The sequence below is a fragment of the Xiphophorus couchianus genome, unplaced genomic scaffold (genome assembly GCF_001444195.1).
Source record: "Xiphophorus couchianus unplaced genomic scaffold, X_couchianus-1.0 Scaffold1000103, whole genome shotgun sequence".
NCBI classification, from domain to species: Eukaryota; Metazoa; Chordata; class Actinopteri; order Cyprinodontiformes; family Poeciliidae; genus Xiphophorus; species Xiphophorus couchianus.
The window spans coordinates 1-23134 of NW_020963016.1; the positions used below are offsets into that span (position 1 = coordinate 1).

At 41.2% G+C, this 23134-nt stretch overlaps 2 protein-coding genes across 2 annotated transcripts; one reads left to right on the top strand and one right to left on the bottom strand.

Annotated features, from left to right (window-relative positions):
* Positions 1-1171: 1171 nt before the first annotated feature.
* LOC114141477 (protein mono-ADP-ribosyltransferase PARP11-like) lies at positions 1172-3438 on the bottom strand. Its single transcript, XM_028012031.1, has 4 exons — positions 3118-3438; positions 2893-3017; positions 1536-1656; positions 1172-1404 (listed from the first exon to the last, which is right to left on the bottom strand). Exons 2-4 carry the CDS (start codon positions 3007-3009, stop codon positions 1325-1327), a joined length of 318 nt encoding a protein of 105 aa, XP_027867832.1. The 5' UTR covers positions 3010-3017; positions 3118-3438; the 3' UTR covers positions 1172-1324.
* Positions 3439-4002: 564 nt separating this feature from the next.
* On the top strand, positions 4003-19582 carry LOC114141476 (sodium- and chloride-dependent GABA transporter 2-like). Its single transcript, XM_028012030.1, has 16 exons — positions 4003-4133; positions 4383-4579; positions 4680-4814; positions 5758-5898; positions 6050-6167; positions 6980-7027; positions 11350-11479; positions 12315-12449; positions 14081-14184; positions 14264-14388; positions 14579-14691; positions 14781-14918; positions 15076-15178; positions 16813-16913; positions 17530-17676; positions 17810-19582. Exons 2-16 carry the CDS (start codon positions 4390-4392, stop codon positions 17981-17983), a joined length of 1902 nt encoding a protein of 633 aa, XP_027867831.1. The 5' UTR covers positions 4003-4133; positions 4383-4389; the 3' UTR covers positions 17984-19582.
* The last annotated feature ends 3552 nt before the right edge of the window (positions 19583-23134 follow it).

Below are 23134 nucleotides of genomic sequence, written 5' to 3' on the forward strand. Positions count from 1 at the left end.
TTAAGAACCCCATACACCATGTCATCACAACGATGCTTCTTCATGCGAAACTCAGGTGAGGACTAAAGGTCCAATGCAGAGATTTAGGTAAATAGGAGGCGCATTGTATGAGCAGGCATTTAGAGATAGAGATAAGAGATAAATCTTTATTGTCATTGTCACAAGGACAACGAAATTTAAAAGGTGCCATCAGTCAGTGCATATGCTTAAAAACAAAAAATAACTGTCTCACAATTCACACACAATGTAAGAATTAACAAATAACTGGTAAAAAAAAAACTAATAAATAAGAACAGTCACATTCTCACATACAGTACAGACCAAACGTTTGGACACACCTTTCTAATTCAATGGGTTTTCTTCATTTTCATGACTATTTATAAGGCAAGAAATCCCACTTATTAACCTGACAGGACACACCTATGAAGTGAAAACCATTTCAGGTGACGACCTCTTGAAGCTCATCAAGAAAATGCAGAGTGTGTGCAAAGCAGTAATCACAGCAAAAGGTTGCTACTTTGAAGAAACTAGAATATAAGGGGTATTTTCAGTTGTTTTACACTTTTTTGTTTAGTGCATATTTCCACATGTGTTATTCATAGTTTTGATGCCTTCAGTGTGAATCTACAATGTCAATAGTCATGAAAATAAAGGAAACTCATTGAATTAAAAGGTGTGTCCAAACTTTTGGTCTGTACTGTACATCATTCATGATGATTAATGGTTGTTTTTGATTGCATTTAGTTTTGTTATTGCTATCGGGTAAAAACTGTCTCTGAGATGGTTGGTTCTTGTTCTGGTTGCTCTGTATCTTCTGCCTGAAGGCAGCAGTGTAAACAGAGAATGTCCGGGGTGAGAAGTGTCCTTTGTGATGTGTTGTGCTTTTCTTAGACAGCGGTCGCTGTGCAGGTCCTCCAGTGAGGGTAGAGGGCAGCCAATGATTCTTTGGGCTGTATTCACAACCCTTTGGACAGCTTTCCTTTGAGCCGTAGTGCTGCTGTTATACCATACGCAGATACAGAAAGTCAGTATGCTCTCTATGGAGCACTTGTAGAAGGACACCAGCAGCTTCTCCTTGATGTTGTTCCTCCTGAGAACCCTCAGGAAGTACAGTCTTTGCTGGGCCTTTTTTATCAGCTCGAAGGTGTTCATGTTCCATGTGAGGCCCTGCTCAATTTAGGCAACTAAAACGGCTACAACATGAGATTCTAAGATTTCTCAAACATGCATAAATCAGTGAAAACAACAGTTTGGTGGGTATAATCTTGATGACTTATAAACATGGTATAAAGCTGAAGAATATATTTTCTTTACATATTAAATCTTACCGAAAGCCAGTGGTAGAGTGTAGGGAGCGTTTAATTGGCCTCTGTTTTCCTGTTGTCACGTTAATTTGTCGCATAACTGGGGAGGAAAAAAAAAAGATTTCAGCACTAAAGAAGCTGCGATTTATGAAAATACACAAACAGTTAAATATGAACCACTTCTTAGATTACTCATCTTTATTGGTAGCCTTTTAAAATATCTCAGCTTACCCGAGAAGTCCAGTCTATAGGTGTATTTGGCTGTGTAGAACTCCATGACCCCTCGCTGGTTCCTGTTATAGCACTGCTCAATCTGAGCGCTGGTCACTGAGCAGGCTGCACTGGGATCAATCTGACAGAGACATCAAGACAGAACAGAGCACACCTGAACCAATCAGATGATCAACTGGCAGGAAAGAAATTACACATCCTTGGCATCAAAAGGGAATTTCACTGAAGGGTTGACTTACAGTGCGTTGCAAATATATACATACTTCTAACTTTTTTCCCTCCCTTTGTCATGCTATGACCTATAATCTGGTCAGATGAGACAAAAAAAGTAATTATTTGGACAAAATTCAAAGTGTGATAAAAAAACTAAATGTGTATGCAGTATTCAGGGGGTGAAGCACAGAGTAGCACATCTGGCTTTGTTTTTTTTTTTTTTTCCAAAATGGTAAATGAAGCTAATCAGAGGGAAGGGGAAGACGGATGGAGGATAATACTGGAAGAAAATGTGTCAACAGCTGCTGGCACCAGGACAGCAACATATGATCAGAGTATGAACAGAATGGTTTACAACAGCCTAGTCAAAGTCCAGATAGGGGTTGTCCTTTGAGTGCCATTCAAATTTAAGCTTGTTTTAATATCAATAAAATGTTCAGCCTCAAGAAGGGGAAAGCTGGTAAAGACAGCCCAAAACAATTACAGCTGTAATAGAAGCGGAAAGTCAATAACGTACAAAAGCACACCACACTTTTCAGGTTTCTATTTGTAAGAAAAACAAAAAATAAAAACAAAGAAGAAATTAATTTTATCGCTTTTGTTCCACTTCACAGCTATGTATAACTTTGTGTTGGTCTACCTAAAAATCATACAGTTAGGTTTGTGCCTGTAATGTAAATAAAAAATATTAAAGTTTAAGGATGAAGTGGCATTTTAAAAAAAATTATTTAGGTTTATCTGGATACATAAAAAAATTCATATGGAAATTAGATATTTTTAAGTATTAGAAATGCCAATACTTTTACCACGCACTCTATTCTCTTTTGTGGAAACTATTCTTATACTACATTATTAGTCAATTTTTTACAGATAAGTCGTGGTTATTATTGATTTATCAAAAACAATTGAACTTTAATTAAATTTTTTTTACCTTTTTGTGCAAACCAAAAACTATGCCCAGCAAATGTTACTATTTGCGAGCTTAAATACAATTAAAAATAAAGGTTTCTCCCATTAGCTTTCGATGCATTTAATCTCGCACAATCTGACTCTAAATAAACTTTTTTTTTCTAGCAAAACACTTGTGCAGTTTGATTCAATAAATGCATTAAAACGCATTTAAATCGGATCAATTCTGAACTACCTCAAACATGTGCCAGACTCCGCATTCGGCCAAGTAGAACCAGCACCAGTTTGGCTCTGAGGTGTCCATCTCCTCAATCTCAGTGGACTCCTCGTCTGAAGATCTGATGGCTAACATTGCTAAATCTGAAATTAACACAAGCAAACAACAAAATTACGGGGAAATAACGTGTGACACAAGGAGGAATGAAACGGACTGTGCGCTCATTTAATTTGTCAGACGAACCTAATGTCGACGGGCTGTGTTTAAGTCACTGTCGTGAGAGTATCCCATGCTGTAAACAAACTCAAACAGAAAAATGCCATGTCGAGCTAGCTCTCCTTAGCGGCTGCCGCATCCGCTTTCTCTGAGCTCTGCGGAAGTTTCGCCAGATTTCAGTTTGTATTTAACTAGGCCTGTCTTCTCGAAATGTAATACCTTCATAAATAATGAATAAGGAGGATGAAAAATCAAAGAGACGGCACGAACGTGGACGAGTAAATATCATTTTCCTTCTGGAAACCGTTGTTTACTTTTATTTCCGGAAACGTAACGCAGACGTCAGCGCGAGAGTCAAATAAGGGGAGGGAAGGCGTGTTTGGGGAAACTAAACCCGGAGTTTGTCCTGCCAGGTACGCCATCAGAAGAGGGGAAAGGGGTTATGTGAGAAATATTTAATTCGTTTCACAGTTGATCGTATTTTAGTTTTTTATCTTTATTTTTAAAACGGGAAAGTATTAAAAATAATTCTAGCCTGGCTCATCCTAATTGGCGTTTTTCCAGCAGGTTCCTGTTCTGTAACTTCAAAAACACACATGAAACATCTCAATTCCAGTCCTCAGGCCCCCCTGCTCTGCAAGTTTTAGATGTGCCTCTATTCCAGAACAGCTGATTCAAATGATTGCATGACCATCAAGTGCTGCAGAAACCTGTTGATCACCCATAGATTCAATCCAATCCTAAAACATGCAGGGCAGGGGGGCCTGAGGACCGGAATTGAGAAACACTGATGTTGCGTCAGCGACATAATATTGTCTTTCATCATGCAGGAAGACTTATATGATTTGGGAATTTTAGTCACTATTGTAAACATTTCAGCAATTAGACTTACTATTAGAACTTAATGTAACTTAATCCATCTTCTGTGGGACAGCCTCGCTATGTCCCGTTGGACACGCCCCTTGTATAATAAGACTTGTCTTCAAACTTTGCTCAGATAAACCAGAAGGATTTTATCTTTGATGCCTACAAGAATCACACTGGTAAGAAAAAACTATATGGAAAGTTTGTTTTTGACTAATTGAAAAATTTGTGGCATATTGACATTGCTAGCTGTTTTGGTGAAAAATTATTATTACATTTTTTAAAGATAGGAGAAATCTGTTCTGCTTAAGATATTTATAAAAAAATGTTCTTGTTTTTGCATTCCAATCAGTTCTTTCGTATATGCATGTGTAAAAAGCTGGATGTGATACAACATATGTTTCATTTAATTTTTTCTTTGCCTGTAGGAGGATTATGACAGAAGAAAGGGACAAATGGGGCTCTGCTGAAGAGCACAGGCGGGACAAACAGGATCCTGAGGAGGGGGTTCAGCCCAGGGGAAAATGGGCCAACAATATGGAGTTTATTCTCTCCATGGCTGGAGAAATAATTGGCCTTGGAAATGTTTGGCGTTTTCCCTATCTGTGCTATAAGAATGGAGGAGGTAAGGGAGGTTGTGTTTGTGAAAGATGTCCCATAATGAGAAAGGATTAAACAATTTCCTGAAAATAATCCAATTTCCTCATGAGAGTTTGTGATTCCAGGGGTCTTTCTCATCCCCTACTGTGTGTTCCTGTTCTGCTGTGGCATCCCTGTGTTTTTTCTGGAGACTGCGTTGGGCCAGTACACCAGTGAGGGCGGGGTGACCGCCTGGAGGAAAATATGTCCCATGTTTGAGGGTAAAAAACAGATATACAGAAGTGATCCACCTTTGACAATAGCTGCTTTGTGCTATCACTCTCAATCTTTTTTTTTTTTTTTTTGATTACCATAGAGCGATACAATGAGATACAGAGCCTTGCAAGGGAGCTAATATCCTTTGAACTTTTGCACATTGCAACCACAGAGTTCATGTTTTTTTGTTGGCATTTTACCAGCTCAAAGAAGCGAATCATTTTGAAGTGGAAGGGAAAATGTGGTGTTCTTGTAAGATGAGAACAAAATTGAACTTTTTGGCCTACATCTAAACCTCTGAGACTGCACACAGCCATTAACATATTATGTCTCCGTGAAACACGATGGTGGCCAGATGATGCTGTTGGGAAACTTTACTTCAGCAGGTGCAGAAAAGCTGGTTGGAGTTGAGGTGGGAACTAAAAAACATTTTGAGCTTGTTAGAGGCTACAAAAGGCTTGAATGTGAGATATAGCTGGGTATGTTTTTCCAAATAAAAACCTGAAAAGTTTGACTTGAATTTATACCCTCCATTCTGTAGAAAAAAATATTCCTTGCAGCATAATGACGCCGCCGCATGTTTCACTAGCTTTGTGGGTGCTTTATTTAGTGGGATGCATTAAAATGAACGCCACACTTTTATGATTTGTCTCTCCTATTGTTGTGCCGCTTTTGTTGCTTTATCAAATAAAGCCTCAATGAATTTCATTTTAGTTTGTGTTTTTGAACTTGACAAATTGCAGCACGTTGTGAGCAGGCATTTCGTTGGTAGTGATTAATATTGGTAGTTTATTATTCATAACTAGTGCCAACATGTAATCATCTTTAAATGCAGAGCAACTAGTCGTAACCCTTGAGAAATCAGAACAGCATTCTCAAGATCAAACTGTATTCCAAAGAAGAAAAAAAACACCCACTTCCCATGTGAAAAATTCACTTTCCCTGCAGGTTTTGGGATTGCGTCCCAGGTGATTGTGATCTATTTGAACATCTATTACATTGTGGTTTTGGCTTGGGCTATCTTCTACCTAATAAACTCTTTCAATATCCCCCTGCCTTGGTCTTCATGTGCAAACTCCTGGAACACTGGTAAGGAAATAATAAGTGATGCCTTTTTAAACACATGTGTATTCACTTAGTAGAAAAGGACATGTTCTCCCAAATCTTTTTTTCTCACACATGAAGTAACCTCTCCTTTTTTCCTTTTCTTTTCTTTTTTTTAATAACATTTACTTAACAGATTTTTGCTTTAGTCGACCGGGCTTGTTTGCCAACCCTGAACTTTTTGATAAAGATTACAACTGGTCGTTTCTGCACAACATCTCCTCAAATGGCTACGAAGACAACTTCGGTAACTTGTAAGTTGCATCTTTATGCTCTCTCAAGTTTTTGTAAGTGACACAAAAACTGGAGAGTGAAATCAAGACTGACAATGGTGAGATTTATGATGTGTTGGAACATGAGGGACACACCCATCCTTTTCTGTTTTGAGTATGGGAAATCATTTTTGATAAGTCTCCAAGTTGGGATTACAAATTTGAAACACTATATTTGAAGGGCTTGCAAGGAATAGTCTGATAGTTCTAGAAAGAAGGTGCAATTACTGGTAAGCACAAGATAAAAACAAGTATTGCAGTTAAATGACAAAAGTTTCTTCAGTCAGTTTGAACCTTCATTATCTTTGTGAGGGAATATTGCTGATGCATGAATTGAACAAATAAACCAACTCCTGTATTCCTGAAAAAAAAAAAGTTATTTTCTTGATTGGTTGGTTTAGCAGTATTCCCTTCTCACTGCACTACAAAAACACCATAACAATATAGTTTAGCCAGAACTATCTTGTTTTACAAATATAGTTCTGGCTATAGAACTATATAACCAGATCTATACTATATATTATAGAACTTCTAATGTCTCTTCAACATTAGAAGGAGATCTTCTGGATAACACGAATATTGAAGCACAAATCTTCCATGATGTTTGCTATTGAGGTAACAGGAAGGCCTAAGGAACTGGTTTTAATTAGTCAGCAGAGAATTTAAAAAAAGGAATGGCCTTACTGTTGCAAAGACCTAAATCTTTTGAGCCACAATTCAAATTTGGTTTGATTAAATGTGGTTTGCTATTCTTAATATTCATGTTTTTTTTTGTTTTGTTTTGGTTTTTCCAGCAGTGAAACATTTTTGAAATACAGCTCCCCAGAGGAGGAGTTCTGGGAGTAAGTAACAAACCTAAACGCACTTCATCTCCAAACTGCATGAATGTTTTCCCACTTTCCCGCAGCTTTGTACCAATAAATCAAAATGTTCAGTCACTGTCACGAGACTCTGAACATTGCTCTCCTCAACAGTCTTGATAGATTGTTCTGTTCACTCAAATAGCATTGGCACTGACAAAGCTCCAGGCGTCAACAGTGGCAGCTAGCAATAACGTGATCTAAATGCTCAGTGCATATTGATTTTCTTGTACTCAATAAAAAAAGTATGCAGTGTTCTGGGAACAAGAATGGTTGAAAAAGGTCTCCTGTGCATGAAATAATTTGTTATTATTGGACATTTGGGGAAATTCAGAGAATTAAAGTGTAATATATTTGATAGTCTGCATCTTGAAAACATATATTAGTCATGGCATCATGTGGTTTCAAACTGCTCAACTGCAACTGGTGGTTGATTTTGGCTAGAGCATTAAGATTTTGTGAAATGACCGAAATGTCATGGTAGAGGCAGAGGGCAGCAAGTAAATGATGAAAACTTACTAAAAAATAATGAACTAAAACTTACAAAAAATAAATAAATCACAGGAACACAGGGAGCCAGAGCAGAACAAAAACAGAAACCAGCAACAAAAAACCAGCTGAGTGTCAACGAGGCAATAACAGAATATAATAGGAGGAACCAGCAAGGAGAGGGAGGATGAAAGGTGTATAAGTACTGGGAGAGTGAATACTGGAACAAAGGATGTGGGCTAAATAGCTAACGGGTTGCTATCATTGTGTTGCGTAATGCTTTTCTTCAACATGCTTTTCTCCTATTATTTATTGTAAACTAGTTACAATAAAGTTTGTTGGTCATAAACTAACCACTTGTCGCCAACTGATTCACACATTTGAAGCATGAGAAAATTACTGCCATTTCGTAATCGACGTGTTGAACTGCCGTTGACATCCCTCAGCAACAGCTCTTAAATCTTTCCTCAAACCATGTGATCAGTTTGACGCTCAGAGTGCAGCTGTCATGAAAGTGGTGTGGATGGTGGTGAGGCAGACGCTGTAGACCCAGGTATGATGAATAAGGAATTTAATAAGGCAACACACAGTCCAAAAACAGTCCCAAAGCCGGGCAGCACGGCCGAGCTAAAGCCAGGGCTCGACGCCGGTAGCAAACGGTTAACGAGGGACGAAAGGTAGACAGGGCACACAGGAACGGCACGACAAACGCCAAGGGCGGCAAGTAACGACAAGGACCCGACAAAGAACAGACACACAGGTGACACTAAATACACTGGGGGTAATCATAGAAACGAGACACACCTGGGAACAATCAAGGGGAGGACAGGACAACGAAGAGACTTAAGGGGACAGAAAACTCTAAATAAACACAGAAAGACACAGATCATGACAGTACCCCCCCCTCAAGGGCGGCTACCAGACGCCCAAGAAAAAAAAAAAAAAAAAAAACCCAAAAAACCCAACAAGGGTGGGTGGAGGGGTGCCGGACGGCGGGCCAGAGTCCAAACGAACAAAAAAAAACAACCCACAGTCGTGGGCGGAAAAACAAGAAGGGCCAAGAGTCCATAAACAACAAAAAAAAAAAAAACTACCCACAGGGTGGGCGGAGGCAAAGGAGGCGGGAACCACTGAGGTGGTCTGGCGGTCGTCCGCGGCAGCGGGAACTACGGAGGTGGTCCGGCGGTCGTCCGCGGCGCTGGAGGCGGGAACCACGGAGGCGGTCCAGCGGCCGTCCGTGGCGCTGGAGACGGGAACCACGGAGGCGGTCCGGCGGCCGTCCGTGGCGCTGGAGACGGGAACCACGGAGGCGGTCCGGCGGTCGCCCGCGGCGCTGGAGGCGGGAACCCCGGAGGTGGTCTAGCGGCCGTCCGCGGCGCCGGAGGTGGCAACGGGGAGTCCCGGGGGCCGCCCACAGACGGCGACGACGAGCCCCCCGAGGCAGGGTCTCTGGTGGAGCACAGGGGGTCTCAGTGGGAACACAGAAGGTCGGGGTCTCAGGAGGATCGTAGGGGGTCTGGGTCTCTGGAGGAACGCAGAGGGTCTCGGGAGTCGGGGTCTCGGGAGGAACGCTGAGGGTCTCGGTCTCGGGTGGAACGCTGGAGGTCAGGGTCTCGGGTGGATTGCTGGAGGTCAGGGTCTCGGGTGGAACGCTGGAGGTCAGGGTCTCGGGTGGAACGCTGGAGGTCAGGGTCTCGGGTGGAACGCCGGCTGGAACGGCCTCCGGTGCGCCGGCAGGAACGCCGGCTGGAACGGCCTCCGGTGCGCCGGCAGGAACGCCGGCTGGAACGGCCTCCGGTGCGCCGGCGGGTGCGCCGGCTGGAACGGCCTCCGGTGCGCCGGCGGGTGCGCCGGCTGGAACGGCCTCCGGTGCGCCGGCGGGTGCGCCGGCTGGAACGGCCTCCGGTGCGCCGGCGGGTGCGCCGGCTGGAACGGCCTCCGGTGCGCCGGCGGGTGCGCCGGCTGGAACGGCCTCCGGTGCGCCGGCGGGTGCGCCGGCTGGAACGGCCTCCGGTGCGCCGGCGGGTGCGCCGGCCGGTGCGCCGGCGGGTGCGCCGGCCGGAACGCCGGCTGATTCGGCCTCGGGTGCGCCGGCCGGAACGCCGGCTGATTCGGCCTCCGGTGCGCCGGCCGGAACGCCGGCTGATTCGGCCTCCGGTGCGCCGGCCGGAACGCCGGCTGATTCGGCCTCCGGTGCGCCGGCCGGAACGCCGGCTGATTCGGCCTCCGGTGCGCCGGCCGGAACGCCGGCTGATTCGGCCTCCGGTGCGCCGGCCGGAACGCCGGCTGATTCGGCCTCCAGTGCGCCGGCAGGAACGCCGGCTGATTCGGCCTCCGGTGCGCCGGCAGGAACGCCGGCTGATTCGGCCTCCGGTGCGCCGGCAGGAACGCCGGCTGATTCGGCCTCCGGTGCGCCGGCAGGAACGCCGGCTGATTCGGCCTCCGGTGCGCCGGCAGGAACGCCGGCTGATTCGGCCTCCGGTGCGCCGGCAGGAACGCCGGCTGATTCGGCCTCCGGTGCGCCGGCTGGAACGCCGGCTGAAACGGCCTCGGGTGCGCCGGCTGGAACGCCGGCTGAAACGGCCTCGGGTGCGCCGGCTGCGCCGGTTGGGGGTGCTGGTCCCGGAGCTGGAGCTGGATCTGGGCTGGCGGAGAAACTGTGCGGATTGGGAGGCAGAGGGTTACCTCTCAGCACGGCAGCCGCCGTCAGGCACTCCCTCTCTGCCTCCTGTTGCAACTCCGCCAGCCCCAGATGCGGAAGTCGCGGGATCCATTCGTCCAGCATAATCACCAAGCGTGTGGCTATATTCAGGCGGTGACGGGCAGAGTATGGCCTTGCCACCTCTTCGACATAGTCCTTTATGGTTTTCCGCAAGCCCCCTGGGTCCATGATGTAATTAGCGTGCCTCACCGTACAATTGGTCGGGTCCTTCTGTCATGTAAGTGGTGTGGATGGTGGTGAGGCAGACGCTGTAGACCCAGGTATGATGAATAAGGAATTTAATAAGGCAACACACAGTCCAAAAACAGTCCCAAAGCCGGGCAGCACGGCCGAGCTAAAGCCAGGGCTCGACGCCGGTAGCAAACGGTTAACGAGGGACGAAAGGTAGACAGGGCACACAGGAACGGCACGACAAACGCCAAGGGCGGCAAGTAACGACAAGGACCCGACAAAGAACAGACACACAGGTGACACTAAATACACTGGGGGTAATCATAGAAACGAGACACACCTGGGAACAATCAAGGGGAGGACAGGACAACGAAGAGACTTAAGGGGACAGAAAACTCTAAATAAACACAGAAAGACACAGATCATGACAGCAGCATTAGAATGCAAACCCAACAGGAGGCGAAACAAAGTCATCCAAAGTCAACAAAGAAACCGAGCCACTTGCATTCCTTAGCAACAGCAAGAGACTCTTGTTAATTTTTTAGGTCGCAACTTTGATTAACTGTTGTTTGCTTTTCATTTTGTTATTATTTTTAAAAACTTCAAAACACGATCATCTCCTGATTTGTTGTATTGGAAAATCCTTTAGCTGTGATGGAAAAAATATGTTGTTTTTTTTTTTTTTTCCAAGCCCCTGTGAGTTTACTGCACAAAGTAAAGTATTCCACAACAAATCTGATATAATTTATACAGCAGTATTCACAAGGAGTGCTAGTTTTAGTCATGAAATAAATAAGTGGAAACATCAAAAAGACAAAAAGCTTTTTTGACCTTGACAAACTCACTGACATCTACATTGTTTTTTTTTTCCTTTGCTCTGTTTATGATTAAATAATTGACTGAGTTTTTCTTTTCTGCACAGAAACCGTGTGTTGAGAATGTCACATGACAATGGTTTGGGTAATGTGCACTGGGAGCTGGCTCTGTGTCTCCTGTTTGCGTGGGTGATATGTTACTTCTGCATCTGGAAGGGAATCAAAACCACTGGAAAGGCAAGCGACTTCATTTGGATTTAATTCAGAACGTTGCATCAGGGTGTCAAAGTACGCAGCAGCTCTCTATAACCTCTCCTCTTACTAATTCTTCTTTAATTTATTTATCTTTCTGTCATAGAACTAGATTCCTCATAATTTGCAGTCGCTTTATATGAAGCATCTCTTTCGTCAGATCTAATGCCTCCATGCTCTTCAAGTTGAAAGTGAATTAAAGATCCCTGTTAATCCAAAGTCTGAGATCTAAGGTCTGTTTTTTAAATAAAAAAAACAACAACAAAAACCCCATTAAACGCACAAATTTAAAAATAAAACCAAAAATAAACATTTAAAATAAAACTGATTATGATGAATGATTTTGGTCATCATTTACAAGAAATGATGAATGGTACAATTGTTATATTATCAACATTGGAGATTTTCGCACAAATTCCACTTCGGTTCTTTTTCACATTCATTGTTTGTTTTTGCATAATACCCACTTGGAGTGCTGGCTGCCAAAAACAAAGAGCCTCAATGTGTTATAACAAAGACATTTTCACCAGTAACATCTCATGAAAAAAGCTTTAATATTCCACTACGGTTCAGCCTGAGGGCACAACGGCAAGAGAAAGAACATGCTGTCAGAGGCTTTCTGCAAAGTTCATATGTTGTCCTCAGGAAGCGATGCTTTAAAACGATTGATATTTTCCACCTCTATAACTTTGGCTAAAGAGTCATCTTGTTTTCTAACCAGCTGACTATTTTCCCACTTGAGCAGATAGTAAACATGTATTTATACATACCAATTTGCCTACTTGCTTTAATAAACTGGTAATATCCTTTTTTTTCATAGGTTGTGTACTTCACTGCTACATTCCCATACCTGATGCTGTTCATCCTGTTTATCCGTGGAGTGACACTCCCAGGAGCAGGAGACGGCCTCAAGTATTACCTCAAACCTGACTTCAGCAAGCTCACTGATCCTGATGTAAGGAGTGACTCTTGTAAATTTCTGCTTTTTTCTTCCTTTCTTTTTCTTTTTTTACAATGTTTGTTTTTCTCTGAAGCAAAATTCCAAACAGAAATTTCAAGATGCACAGCAATCCCACGCTCTGCGCTGAAGCACAGTCCTGTTCTGTTCCGAACACACGCATCCCTTTGTTGGATTAAACTCTGTTTAACAAGATAACTCAACATCTTGTTATCCTGTAATGCCCACTACTTTCTTTCTTTTTCTTTTTTTTTGTTCTTTTGCTGACTCTCGTTTCCTGTTCTGAGACTTGGTCAGAAGATGGAAAGTGAACCCAACATCCTATTCACTATGAGGTTTGCAGAGACATAAACATTCTGGAGTAAAAAAAAAAAGAGTTTTACTTTGGGAGTTCAGGCACATGGTTTGAGGCTTAGCCCAGCATTCCCCTTAAAATGGATAAATGTTTAATCCATTTTACAACCTGACCCTCAGCTTGACAGGCCAAACTATTGCCAAAAACTTAGATATTTCAGCTATTCAAACAAAAGTGGTACTTGTATAGCTTGATAAAATGCAGTGAAGTACTTTAGGTGATTATTTAATTGTATTTTTGATGACTTAAAGTTAATGGAATCCCAAAGTACATTATCTTAGAAAATTAGACTGGAAAACAAATTTGTAATCCAGAAATGTCAGTTGTAGCATTAAGCCAGTTGTGTACTGAACCCCAACACATGTAAATGTCTCGTTCAGCACATGGGCACAACTACTCGTCATGTATTCACCAATGTGGGTGTTCATCAAAGTAACACCATAGGAACACTCAATAGGAATCAATGACTGAAGAAGGAAGTCCCTGACTACAAAAAAACCCCACCTATTTTGCACCAAGATAATACTGACAAGTCTAATCATGGAAAACGCCTTTAAAAGCTGCATGTATGTCTTTTTGGGCTAATGGTCAAATTTGGGGGGAAAAAAACTGCAAGTGCATTAAGAATGTAGGCAAAAGTTCTGTGTAATTGAGCACATTTACGCAATGCCAGATGTTCACAAAAACCAGACTGGTCTTCTGAGCCTCACTTTATCATACAAGCATGTGTTTTTGCTTGAACTGCCTTTTGTTCTGGCCTGTATCTGGCATGTTCTGAATGTAGGAATGTGTGTCTTGTCACTGTGCCTGTGTGAATCTCTAACGAAGGGAAGCAGAAAGCATTTGGTCTGGGGTTGCGTTCGAAAGTAAGACAGCTGATGCTTTGTGCAGCAGCAAATTTGAGGATCTTTAGCTACAGATTTAGACTCCCATTTTGACCCTAAGGCAAGGAAATCGCTAAGCCCATTGTGAAGGCTTAAGAAAGGGTCTGTACATTGCTTTGGAAACTCGCCAGTTCCATGGTTTGATGTTCAAGAGCTTTGGAACTGTCAATATTAACCAGATGCTGGCAGAGAAAACAGACGGGCATGTAAATAAACCCAACACAACACAAAGTAGTTCAGTGCTGTGTTGAAATACATCGACTTTGTGGTTGTAATGTCACAAAAGTTTAAACTGTACATGGCTTTTAAACATGTTTCGTTATTACTGCAAATTAATGTCAACACGTAGCCCCTAAAAATGTTTAAACTAATCCTCCCACCTTCTCCAGGTGTGGCGTGACGCAGGGACGCAGGTCTTCTTTTCCTACGCTGTGTGTCAAGGAGTCCTGACGGCTCTGGGAAGCTACAACAAGTACAACAATAACTGTTACAAGTCAGTGTTGTCACACCCAAACATCGCTTTACATTCATGCACTGTAACGTCGCTCGCCTAACTTCTGGTTGTGTTTCAGGGATTGCTTGGTGCTGTGTTGTCTGAATAGCGCAACTAGTATCTTTGCTGGCTTCGCCATCTTTTCCATAATTGGATTCATGGCTCACGACCTCAACATTCCCATAAGCAACGTTACAGCCAGCGGTGAGCCGACTACCCCTCTCCCACACCATCTGTTACTTTACTGGCAGTGTGTTTATCATAAATTAAGCAATAGTTGAATTTCTCAGCAGTGGCAGTAAGCAATGATCTCCACAAGATGGCACCCTATGCTTAAATTACATTTTAAAGACTTTTTTTTTTTTTTAACAGATTAAAATTTGCTCCCCTGCAGGTCCAGGTTTGGCCTTCATCGTCTATCCCAGGGCTCTGTCGTTGCTTCCCGGTTCACCTTTCTGGGCCGTGCTCTTCTTCCTGATGATTCTCTTCCTGGGTCTTGACAGTCAGGTATTGCATTCATTGGAGTCGTGCGCTAGCTACAGGCCACCCACATCATCACTGTTAATAAGCATGTGAATACAATGTTCACCTCACAGTTTGTGTGTGTGGAGAGCCTGGCCACAGCCATCACAGACCTGTTCCCAAGCCGTCTGAGAAGACCAGGCGCCAGAGAGATCCTGGTCCTGGTCATTGCAGTTACATGCTTCCTGTTGGGGCTGCCATTTGTTACAGAGGTGAGCTGAATGCTAAATATCAGCACTATTTATCCAATACGTTTTCTTTTCCCCTAATTGAGAGGGACGAAGGTGATGTAGGAAGGCCAATGGATGACTATTGAGGTGTTCGTTTGTAACATCTCCCCTGTTTTTAATGACTGGACTCCATTTTCAGGGAGGGATAGGTCTGTTCCGTATTGTCGACACCTTTGGTCCTAGTGGAACCAGCCTCCTCCTCATTGCTTGTGCAGAGACCCTTGTTGTTTCCTGGATTTATGGTAAGTCCCTGGCTGGCAACATTCCATAATGATCGATTAATTTGCACAGTAATGACAATGAATTACAGATGCTCTTTGTCCTTCTCCATATTAACTTGTTCAATGAAAAACTTATGTAGTTGCATGAATTAAAATGTATCCTACCTATCAGTCATGACAAAAAAAAAAAAACATTTGTCATCTGAGGGCAATGAGATGAAAGGTTTAAGATATTTTTTTAGAAGTTTCACAAAAGATTTTTGTGCTTGAAATTTAAAATCAGAGCATTTATTTTAATCACCTTGTTTCTTTGCAAGCTGTGCATGAGATTCTAACAGCATGTGTACTTTGAGATAAAACCCCCTAGTTTTATTGCACTGCAGTAGATTTAGAGCAAAAATACATGGTATGTTTTAGTAGCTTCTCTTCAAAACTAGTAGCCCACCCGCTTGTAGTATTCATCGTTTTGAAACAGCATTACCTTAGACTGAACTTTAGTGCATTTTTTTAGGTTCCATTTTTCGACTATTAATGTTTTTGCCAACATAAATCTTTCCAAGCAAACTTTTTCCTTCCTTTTTAACCAAGTCCACTGTCTTTGCCTTGTTATTTAACACTTGGCAAGTCCTTCATAGCAGGGTGCTGGACTTGGATTTTAATTTGTGCATCCTTGAGCTATTTTTAAATTTTTTTTACTGTAACTAACTATCCCGTCTGACAGAACAAGACGTCCAGAAAAGGACCAGGAAAACAAAGTAATAAAATGTCTCACTAATTTATTATACAGGTTAATATAATAAATTATATTTAATAATATTTTATTGAACATTATGTCTTTTTGACCAGCTCCCATAGGTTTATTATCAGCAGTTGTCCTAGCTCAATGGATTTAGACTGGTCCTAGTTTCTTCAACTGTCAGTGCTCAAATAATCTGTTTATTTAAATGTCTTTCTATAAGGAATCTAGTGCTATGCATGAGCTGATATATACCTCTTCTAAAAATCTCATTCTGCAAACCTAGAGTGCGGCGTTTTATTTCCAAAATAACTTCCTTCATGGAAACTGCAAACTGATGAAATCGATCAGATTCTGCAGCCGCTTTCTTCTCCCAGTTTGAGATATTTGGCCACTTGATTTATCCCTTCCAGTCCTACACTTTTTCTTAGAGATATTCTCTCATCTAAATCTAAATGAAACCCCTCGGTTTCCTTCACCGCGGAGATGTAAAGACATCTCGGGGTTGATTACTGTATCACTTATCGAGTGGCGACTTTGTGTGCTGTCAACAAACAATCTGTGGATGTTGCTCCATTCAGACGGTCTCTAATATCAGTTCCCCTCCTGTTTCTAATGTATCTGCTTCTCTCTATGGTAGCTTGAAGCGAGCAGCTCTTATGTCACATTCCCATTTTCCTAATTTCCTCGCTATTGCACGATTTCTCGGGAAGTCGTTTTTTTCCTCATTTTGGGTGGCAATTCGCTGTAAATTGGCAATACGTGGACGTGCATTTTAATGTCCTATAAATCCAGTCCATAATTACACTTTAGTGTTTGCTGTTTTTTTATATACATATATTCTCAGTACCATGTTTAAAATCAATAATGTTTGAAGGTGGAAAGATATTCCTTTCATTATCCACTTATCACTTTGTAGGCGCGGATCGTTTCTATGACAACATTGAGGATATGATTGGGTACAGACCGTCCCCTGTTCTAAAGTACTGCTGGATGTTTGTGACCCCACTCATATGTGTGGTGAGTTTTCCTTTATGTGTGCATTCCTAGTTTTGCGTCATATTGCACTCTTTTTCCACCTTACATTATTTTTGAATGGATTTTAATTTCCATCTCATGTTTTGCATTTTGTTTTTAATACCACAAAATAGTCATGTAAAACTTAAACTTTACTGAGTATGTTATAAAGGTAGTTTTATTTTGTAACATGGGATTAATAATTATTAAAGGTTCTGTGAACTAGACTCCATAATTATCAGTAAAAACAAAAAACTAATTCTGGAGATGCACCAATTAGAATTTTATGGTCAATTTCTGGGATATTTCAAAATAAAGTTTTGAAATATCGATACTATTTTTAGTAAATTTTAAAATGCCTCCAGGAACTATAACATAGGAAGATATAAGAACATCATTTAAAAATATTTTTTAGCAGAAGTTGTGAGTGAACAGTTGGTTTAAAACAGGTTTTATAATTACTTCTAAAATAAAGACAACATGACTCTCAACTTGATATTTTTTACACTCGATTTTGGTAATTTAGTTTTAAAATGCGTCTCTTCTACATTCCTTTTGCATCTGGCTGTGCTACAGTCCACACCCTAACTTAACTTTTGTTGTTTTTCTCAAATCCGAGGTTACAATGCTGTATAACTTGTCAAAAGACAGCCCACTGAGCGTGCACGATGAACTGTTTGGATCATCGGCTTCTGCAATAGCTGTTCTACTAATTGCCACTCCACTGATATGCATTCTTGCGTATATTTTCATCACTCTGTGCAGGGTGAGTAAATGCAAACCCCGTTTGATTAAGGTTAGGTTGTACCGAAAGGGTCGAAAGTTGGATTTCGAAAGGTTGTATCATCGCAAAACATCTTTACACAACAATTCAGTGACATTTCCCTTCCCACTGTAAGGATCCAAACAACATGACCACACCATCTAAAGACCTGCGACAGGTTTCCCCCGATAAGCCGGTTCTGACGATGTGCAACCTGGTCATCTTTCAAGCACAACGGGAGCCAAACAGAAATCTGGAGGAAAGAAACATGAAGACGGCGGAGGAATTGACAAAGTTTGGCATTAAGTGATGATAATAAGTCTGTATTTCATAATAAAATATTGCCAATATTTTATTAATGTGCAAACATTTGAGGGAGACTTGTCTGTTATCTTAATGAAACATTTACCTTATGTTTATATCCCATTGGCTTTACTCCTACAAGCCCCTGCATAAATTAACTAAAAAGTGTTTTATGACATTTATTATATAGAATTAAAGGGCATATATAATAATTCTCACAATGTTTTCTAGTCAAGTGAATTCAATCTGACTAGTTATATTAATCTGCAATGTTCTGGTGACCTGTCCAGCATGTATCCCGACCCTCACCCAAATTAAAATTTATGAAACGTTTGATTTTTTTTTTGTTGGTAAAACCCAAAAAGAGGATTTCTGACTATTTTATCCATCATCTCAACGTTCGATTGAGACAGGTGTGAAGACCACAATATGTGGATTAGACTTGGACTGAGATGTTCTACTATGATTAGAGTGCACAGTGCCAAATTTACCATTTGGAACTGTTACCCCCTAAATTTAGGTAGAACTTCAGAGCATAACGCATTCCATCACGAGGTTCTGGGAGTTTTTAGCCAAATCGAATATAGCATCATGTGGAGTGGAGTACTAAAGTGCAGTCAGACAGATAGGAGGTACAACGGCCAGAGTGTTAAGTTCCCATTCCGTCCAAAATTAATAACTGGACAACAAACTGATCCAACAAAGAGTATTGGAACCAGAAGGGAGAAAAATACTGTGGAAACGGGATTAATAGAACAACAACAACAAAAAAAAAAACAGGTGTGAGACTAACAGAGTGGGAGCAGCTTAGTGAGGAAACCAGCAAATTGAGTCAATGAAATGGAATTAAGAGCGAAACAGGAAGTTAACACAAAGACCAGAAACTTGGCAATCTCCATACAGAACACAACTTAACATAAGAGAGCTTCATAAACAACAAATAAATGACCAACGAGCCATTAATTACATCCAGTTTTTATGGAGAAGGGCTGCATCTAAGAACTGCAGGATGTTTGTCCTGAAGGGCTGGACTTGGGGATTGTTTGTCTGGACATTTGGAGAATACAGGAAATTGACTTCTGAAGTAGAACACAGTCAGTAGTGGTTTATGCACACACACATACATATATACACAAGCATTTGTACCCTTGCCTAAATGGTACTCTTGTACAATGAGATCCTTTGTAACATTTCTGCAAACTAAAAAACCCAAATTTGTGAAAACACTTAACTTCAGGATCAACTTTTTCCTGATGATATGTGAACAAATGAAATGTGAAAGCTAAAACTTAAAACTTCCTCAACAAAGTATGGGTTTTCACAGTTATGCAACCATGATATTATTGCAGCCATCTATTATTTTTATAGATTTCCCACCAAATAGATTTATTCATTATTTAGTTAAACTGTGCAGTAAAATGTTGCAGGTAACGGTCAAAAGGTTTTCAAATTTATCCTGGTGTCTTTTGTTTTACCTCATAAAACACAGCATTTTAACAGCGCGTGCAAACTGCTCAGTCACTCTGTGTTGCCGTTCGTGTTTACACTTAATGCAGATAATTGTAATTAACTTTATAAACTCTATTAAAAGAATCAATAAGTCCAATATCCTGTTGCTGCATTTCTCTGCTTCTGTGCTCATTGATTCCTGACCACACAGGATTAATAAATAGAACCAGTGTATCCCCCCCTGCAAGTCCATTCCTTTCACACACGCACTTCTATTCTGTTGTATGGTTTCATTTTGGTCTAAACGAGGATCCTGAAATTTACTTTGATTATTTTGCAAAACGGTAAAAAAAAAAAAAACTCTGACTTTTGAAGATGAACCTATTCCAAGGTAATACCGGACGCAGCCATCTGTGTGATCCGAACCGGCGTTCAATTAACAGATAATTCCGCTCGACTGTCTTCCCCCGCTCATCACCTCTGATCTCAACACTGTGACTCGTATGACATAAACTGACTCTTCGTGCTGGAAAAATTGCAAATTTGCCAATGAATCAGTTGAGTAGCTCGAGTTAATGAGAGGATGAAAATCAACAAGAAGCTCCCGGTGTTCTCTCGACGGCTTAAAACTCATAGGTTCATTCCCACACAGCAGAATCAGCTGTAGTTCAGTATGTGATGAAACAAATCCTGTTATTTATTATTATCATTTCTGATGATAGCTCTTTACATAACCAGGCACCATTTGAGGTGAAAAGCTAGTCATTGTAGTGGAAAAGCTCAAACCTTTTATCCCATTCTAGCCATTAGATGGACTGATATTACCAAAATGGGCAATAAATAGAAGAGTAAATTGAAAGTAAATAAATACATTTAGGAAATAAATACATACGTATTTGTTCTAATCACATATTTGTCATGGAAACACCACAGCATGGTATTGGCTCCATGCTGTGGTGGTGGTGTGCTCAGGGTAGTGTTAGATTTCCAAAACACAAAATAGTTGCATGTAGGCATGCAAGCATCTCATCTCATGGTTGCATGCCAACAGATAACTTTCTATTAAGCATTGAATCTCTGCAGTTCTCTTTAGAGTCTCAAGGCTGCTGCAGTGATTGAGGCAGTCTTCGACCAGCCTTCGAGTTTTAGCTGTGCTAACTTTTTCTATTCTTAGGTTGTAGACTGACTGCTGTCTAAGACTTCCGAATGCAGTTTGCATCATTTCGTAATAGATTTAAGAGAAAATTTCCAATTGTGATTGCAAAAAATATATATAGAATATATGCACATATCCTTTTCCTTCTCGACTATGCGCTGCATTGCGTTGGTCTATTACATAAACCACCCTAAAAGTACATTGAAATTTGAGATCACTATCAGACAATATGGACCAAAAGAAATGTGAACAAAGCACCATAGGTTTCCACTAGCCACACCGCGGAATGAGAATGAGAATCCAGAGTTACTTATTGAGCTCCCAGTCTGCCTTATATTTTAAAACAGCTGGTCATGTCAGAATGTCCTACAAGCAACATGTATTTCCTGTGAATTTCAGAGTAAATGTAATAAACCAATCAAAGCAGCCTCTGAGTTATGGCATTTTCTGGGCCTCTGTCCAAAAAGCATCTTAAAACAGGGATTGTAAATCCATTTTATGAGACTACTACAACCTAATGTGAGGTTCCTGCACGAGTGGACAAGGACAGGGCATCTTCTCAGAGTCATATTGGAAAAGCCCGGCTACAAAACCACTGTACTAGCACATCTCAACGAATTAGAATATTATGTATCAAGGTAATATTTCTTGCCATATATTTTACTGAGTTATCTCAGAAGTTGGGAGACATCGGATCCAACAAGGCAGATAAAAAAAAAAGGTAAAGTGTCTCAGACATACAGTAGGATAAGCGTGGATGGGTTTGAGACATCTGTAAATTGCTGCGGTGTAATTAAAGCTGATCCGGATGGATTAAAGGAGCAGGCCAGTGAAAGATCTCCATAGTTCTTCTCTCCCAATCTTCAGAGAAGCTAGTGGAACTTTGCTGGATTCAGATATCACACCAACTGTAAATGCAGACAATTCAGTACGGACTGTCAGCTCTTTTATCTCATGTACTCTGTCTTCTAGTTTTGCTTTTGTGTCTGCAGCAAAAAAAAAAGAAAAGAAAAGCTTTTCTCTGTGTCCTATGGGCATTTTCCGATTTCTCTGTATCTTTTTATCTGTTTTTCTGCTTATCTACACTGACACCAGAGCTATGTATCAACTTTCCCAATTTTTATCTCTTTTCATTTTGCCTCTGAACCAATTTCTATACCTTCCCTCGCTCGCCTTCACAGAGATTTCTCATTGTTCATTCTTTCCCTCTCATTACCACAACCGTTCTCTCTCTCTGCTGTGTGCCTCGCCCCTGGTTCGTCCTTAACCTGTGGAAAATGCATGCGGCACGTGTCGTCCTGCAGCAGTACGGGATGGAAACGCAGGGAATATTAGCCTCCTATCTATGCATGCCAATTGCCTCTGGGGGTTCCTTGCTTTATACCGGCCACCACATCGATTCGGAGACCACAACGTGTGCTGTGAATTAAAGTACGCTTGCCAGGAGGCCTCAAACACAGCATTTTTCCACCCCACTTTTTTCTTTAAGTGAAGCTCGAGGTACATTTTCACATTCCTGAACTGACCAAACACAGTGTTGAAACCAGACGTTTACATACACTGTTTAAATCACACGACTGTTTCAGTAACATTAAATCAGATTCAGTTTTTTCTTGGTTCAGGTCAGTTGAGATCACAAAAATTTGTTTGCATTTGATACTTACTACTTTCTTCAAAGTCAGAGGTTGACGCCAACAAAGATTTCTAAACCTTTATGAAACTTACAAAGCCTAGTTGATTATGTTATGGCTATATAAATTTCAGATTGGTTCATTCATGACATTTGAGTGAAATGGAGGCACACCTTTGGATGCAATTTTTCTTAAAAAAAAAGAAAGAAAAGAAAAATAACTTAAAATATCTGCTTCCTTGTAAATTTTTGTAAAATGAATAAATTCCAAAAAAATAGAAAATATGTAGGATAAATGAATAAAAATGAGGACTTCCTCATGTCTGGATCATATTTAGGTTGTTTCCAAAAGAAGATGTAGATCTAAGCTGATGAAAGACAGAACAATTAATGGGGAAGAACAAGCAACATCGAGAGCCACATTGTAGCAAAAGACAACCAGTATTTAGGAATATGTAGTGGGTCCGATAAAACTAAAATGTAAGTGTTTGGTCATAACGACCACTGCTACTGTTTGGGGAAGAATAAGGAAACTTGCAAAGCCTGAGAACACCATTCCAATAGTGAAGTACGAGGGTGGCAGCATTATGTTGTGTGGGTGTTTTGCTATAGGAGGGACCAGGGGGCTTAAAGAAAATGCTGATTGGAGCGGCCTTTACAAAACCTGGATCTCAGACCCAAATTTGTGGGCAGAGCTGAAAAGTTGTGTACAAGGAAGGTCTGTTACATCTGTTCTGTCAGGAGGAATGGACTAAAACACAGCAAAAGTTATTTTGAGTCATTTAAAAAAAAAATGTTTTGATAAAGTTTTAGTTAAAAAAAAAAATCTGTTTCTCTAATTAATAATGTAGAAAATCTAAACTGACATAAAACGTAAAAACTTTTTACAGAAGGAGGAAAATGCGTACATAAATATCCCGTTC

What these genes read in the sequence shown, in the direction of transcription:
- LOC114141477 (XM_028012031.1), bottom strand. Translation starts at nt 3,009, where the DNA reads ATGTTAGCCATCAGATCTTCAGACGAGGAGTCCACTGAGATTGAGGAG. An exon ending in GAGTCTGGCACATGTTTGAG is followed by an intron (nt 1,657 to 2,892) that starts GTAGTTCAGAAT and finishes TGTCTCTGTCAG; the next exon opens with ATTGATCCCAGTGCAGCCTG. An exon ending in CTATAGACTGGACTTCTCGG is followed by an intron (nt 1,405 to 1,535) that starts GTAAGCTGAGAT and finishes TTTCCTCCCCAG; the next exon opens with TTATGCGACAAATTAACGTG.
- LOC114141476 (XM_028012030.1), top strand. Translation starts at nt 4,390, where the DNA reads ATGACAGAAGAAAGGGACAAATGGGGCTCTGCTGAAGAGCACAGGCGG. An exon ending in AATATGTCCCATGTTTGAGG is followed by an intron (nt 4,815 to 5,757) that starts GTAAAAAACAGA and finishes CTTTCCCTGCAG; the next exon opens with GTTTTGGGATTGCGTCCCAG. An exon ending in TACAACAATAACTGTTACAA is followed by an intron (nt 14,185 to 14,263) that starts GTCAGTGTTGTC and finishes GTTGTGTTTCAG; the next exon opens with GGATTGCTTGGTGCTGTGTT.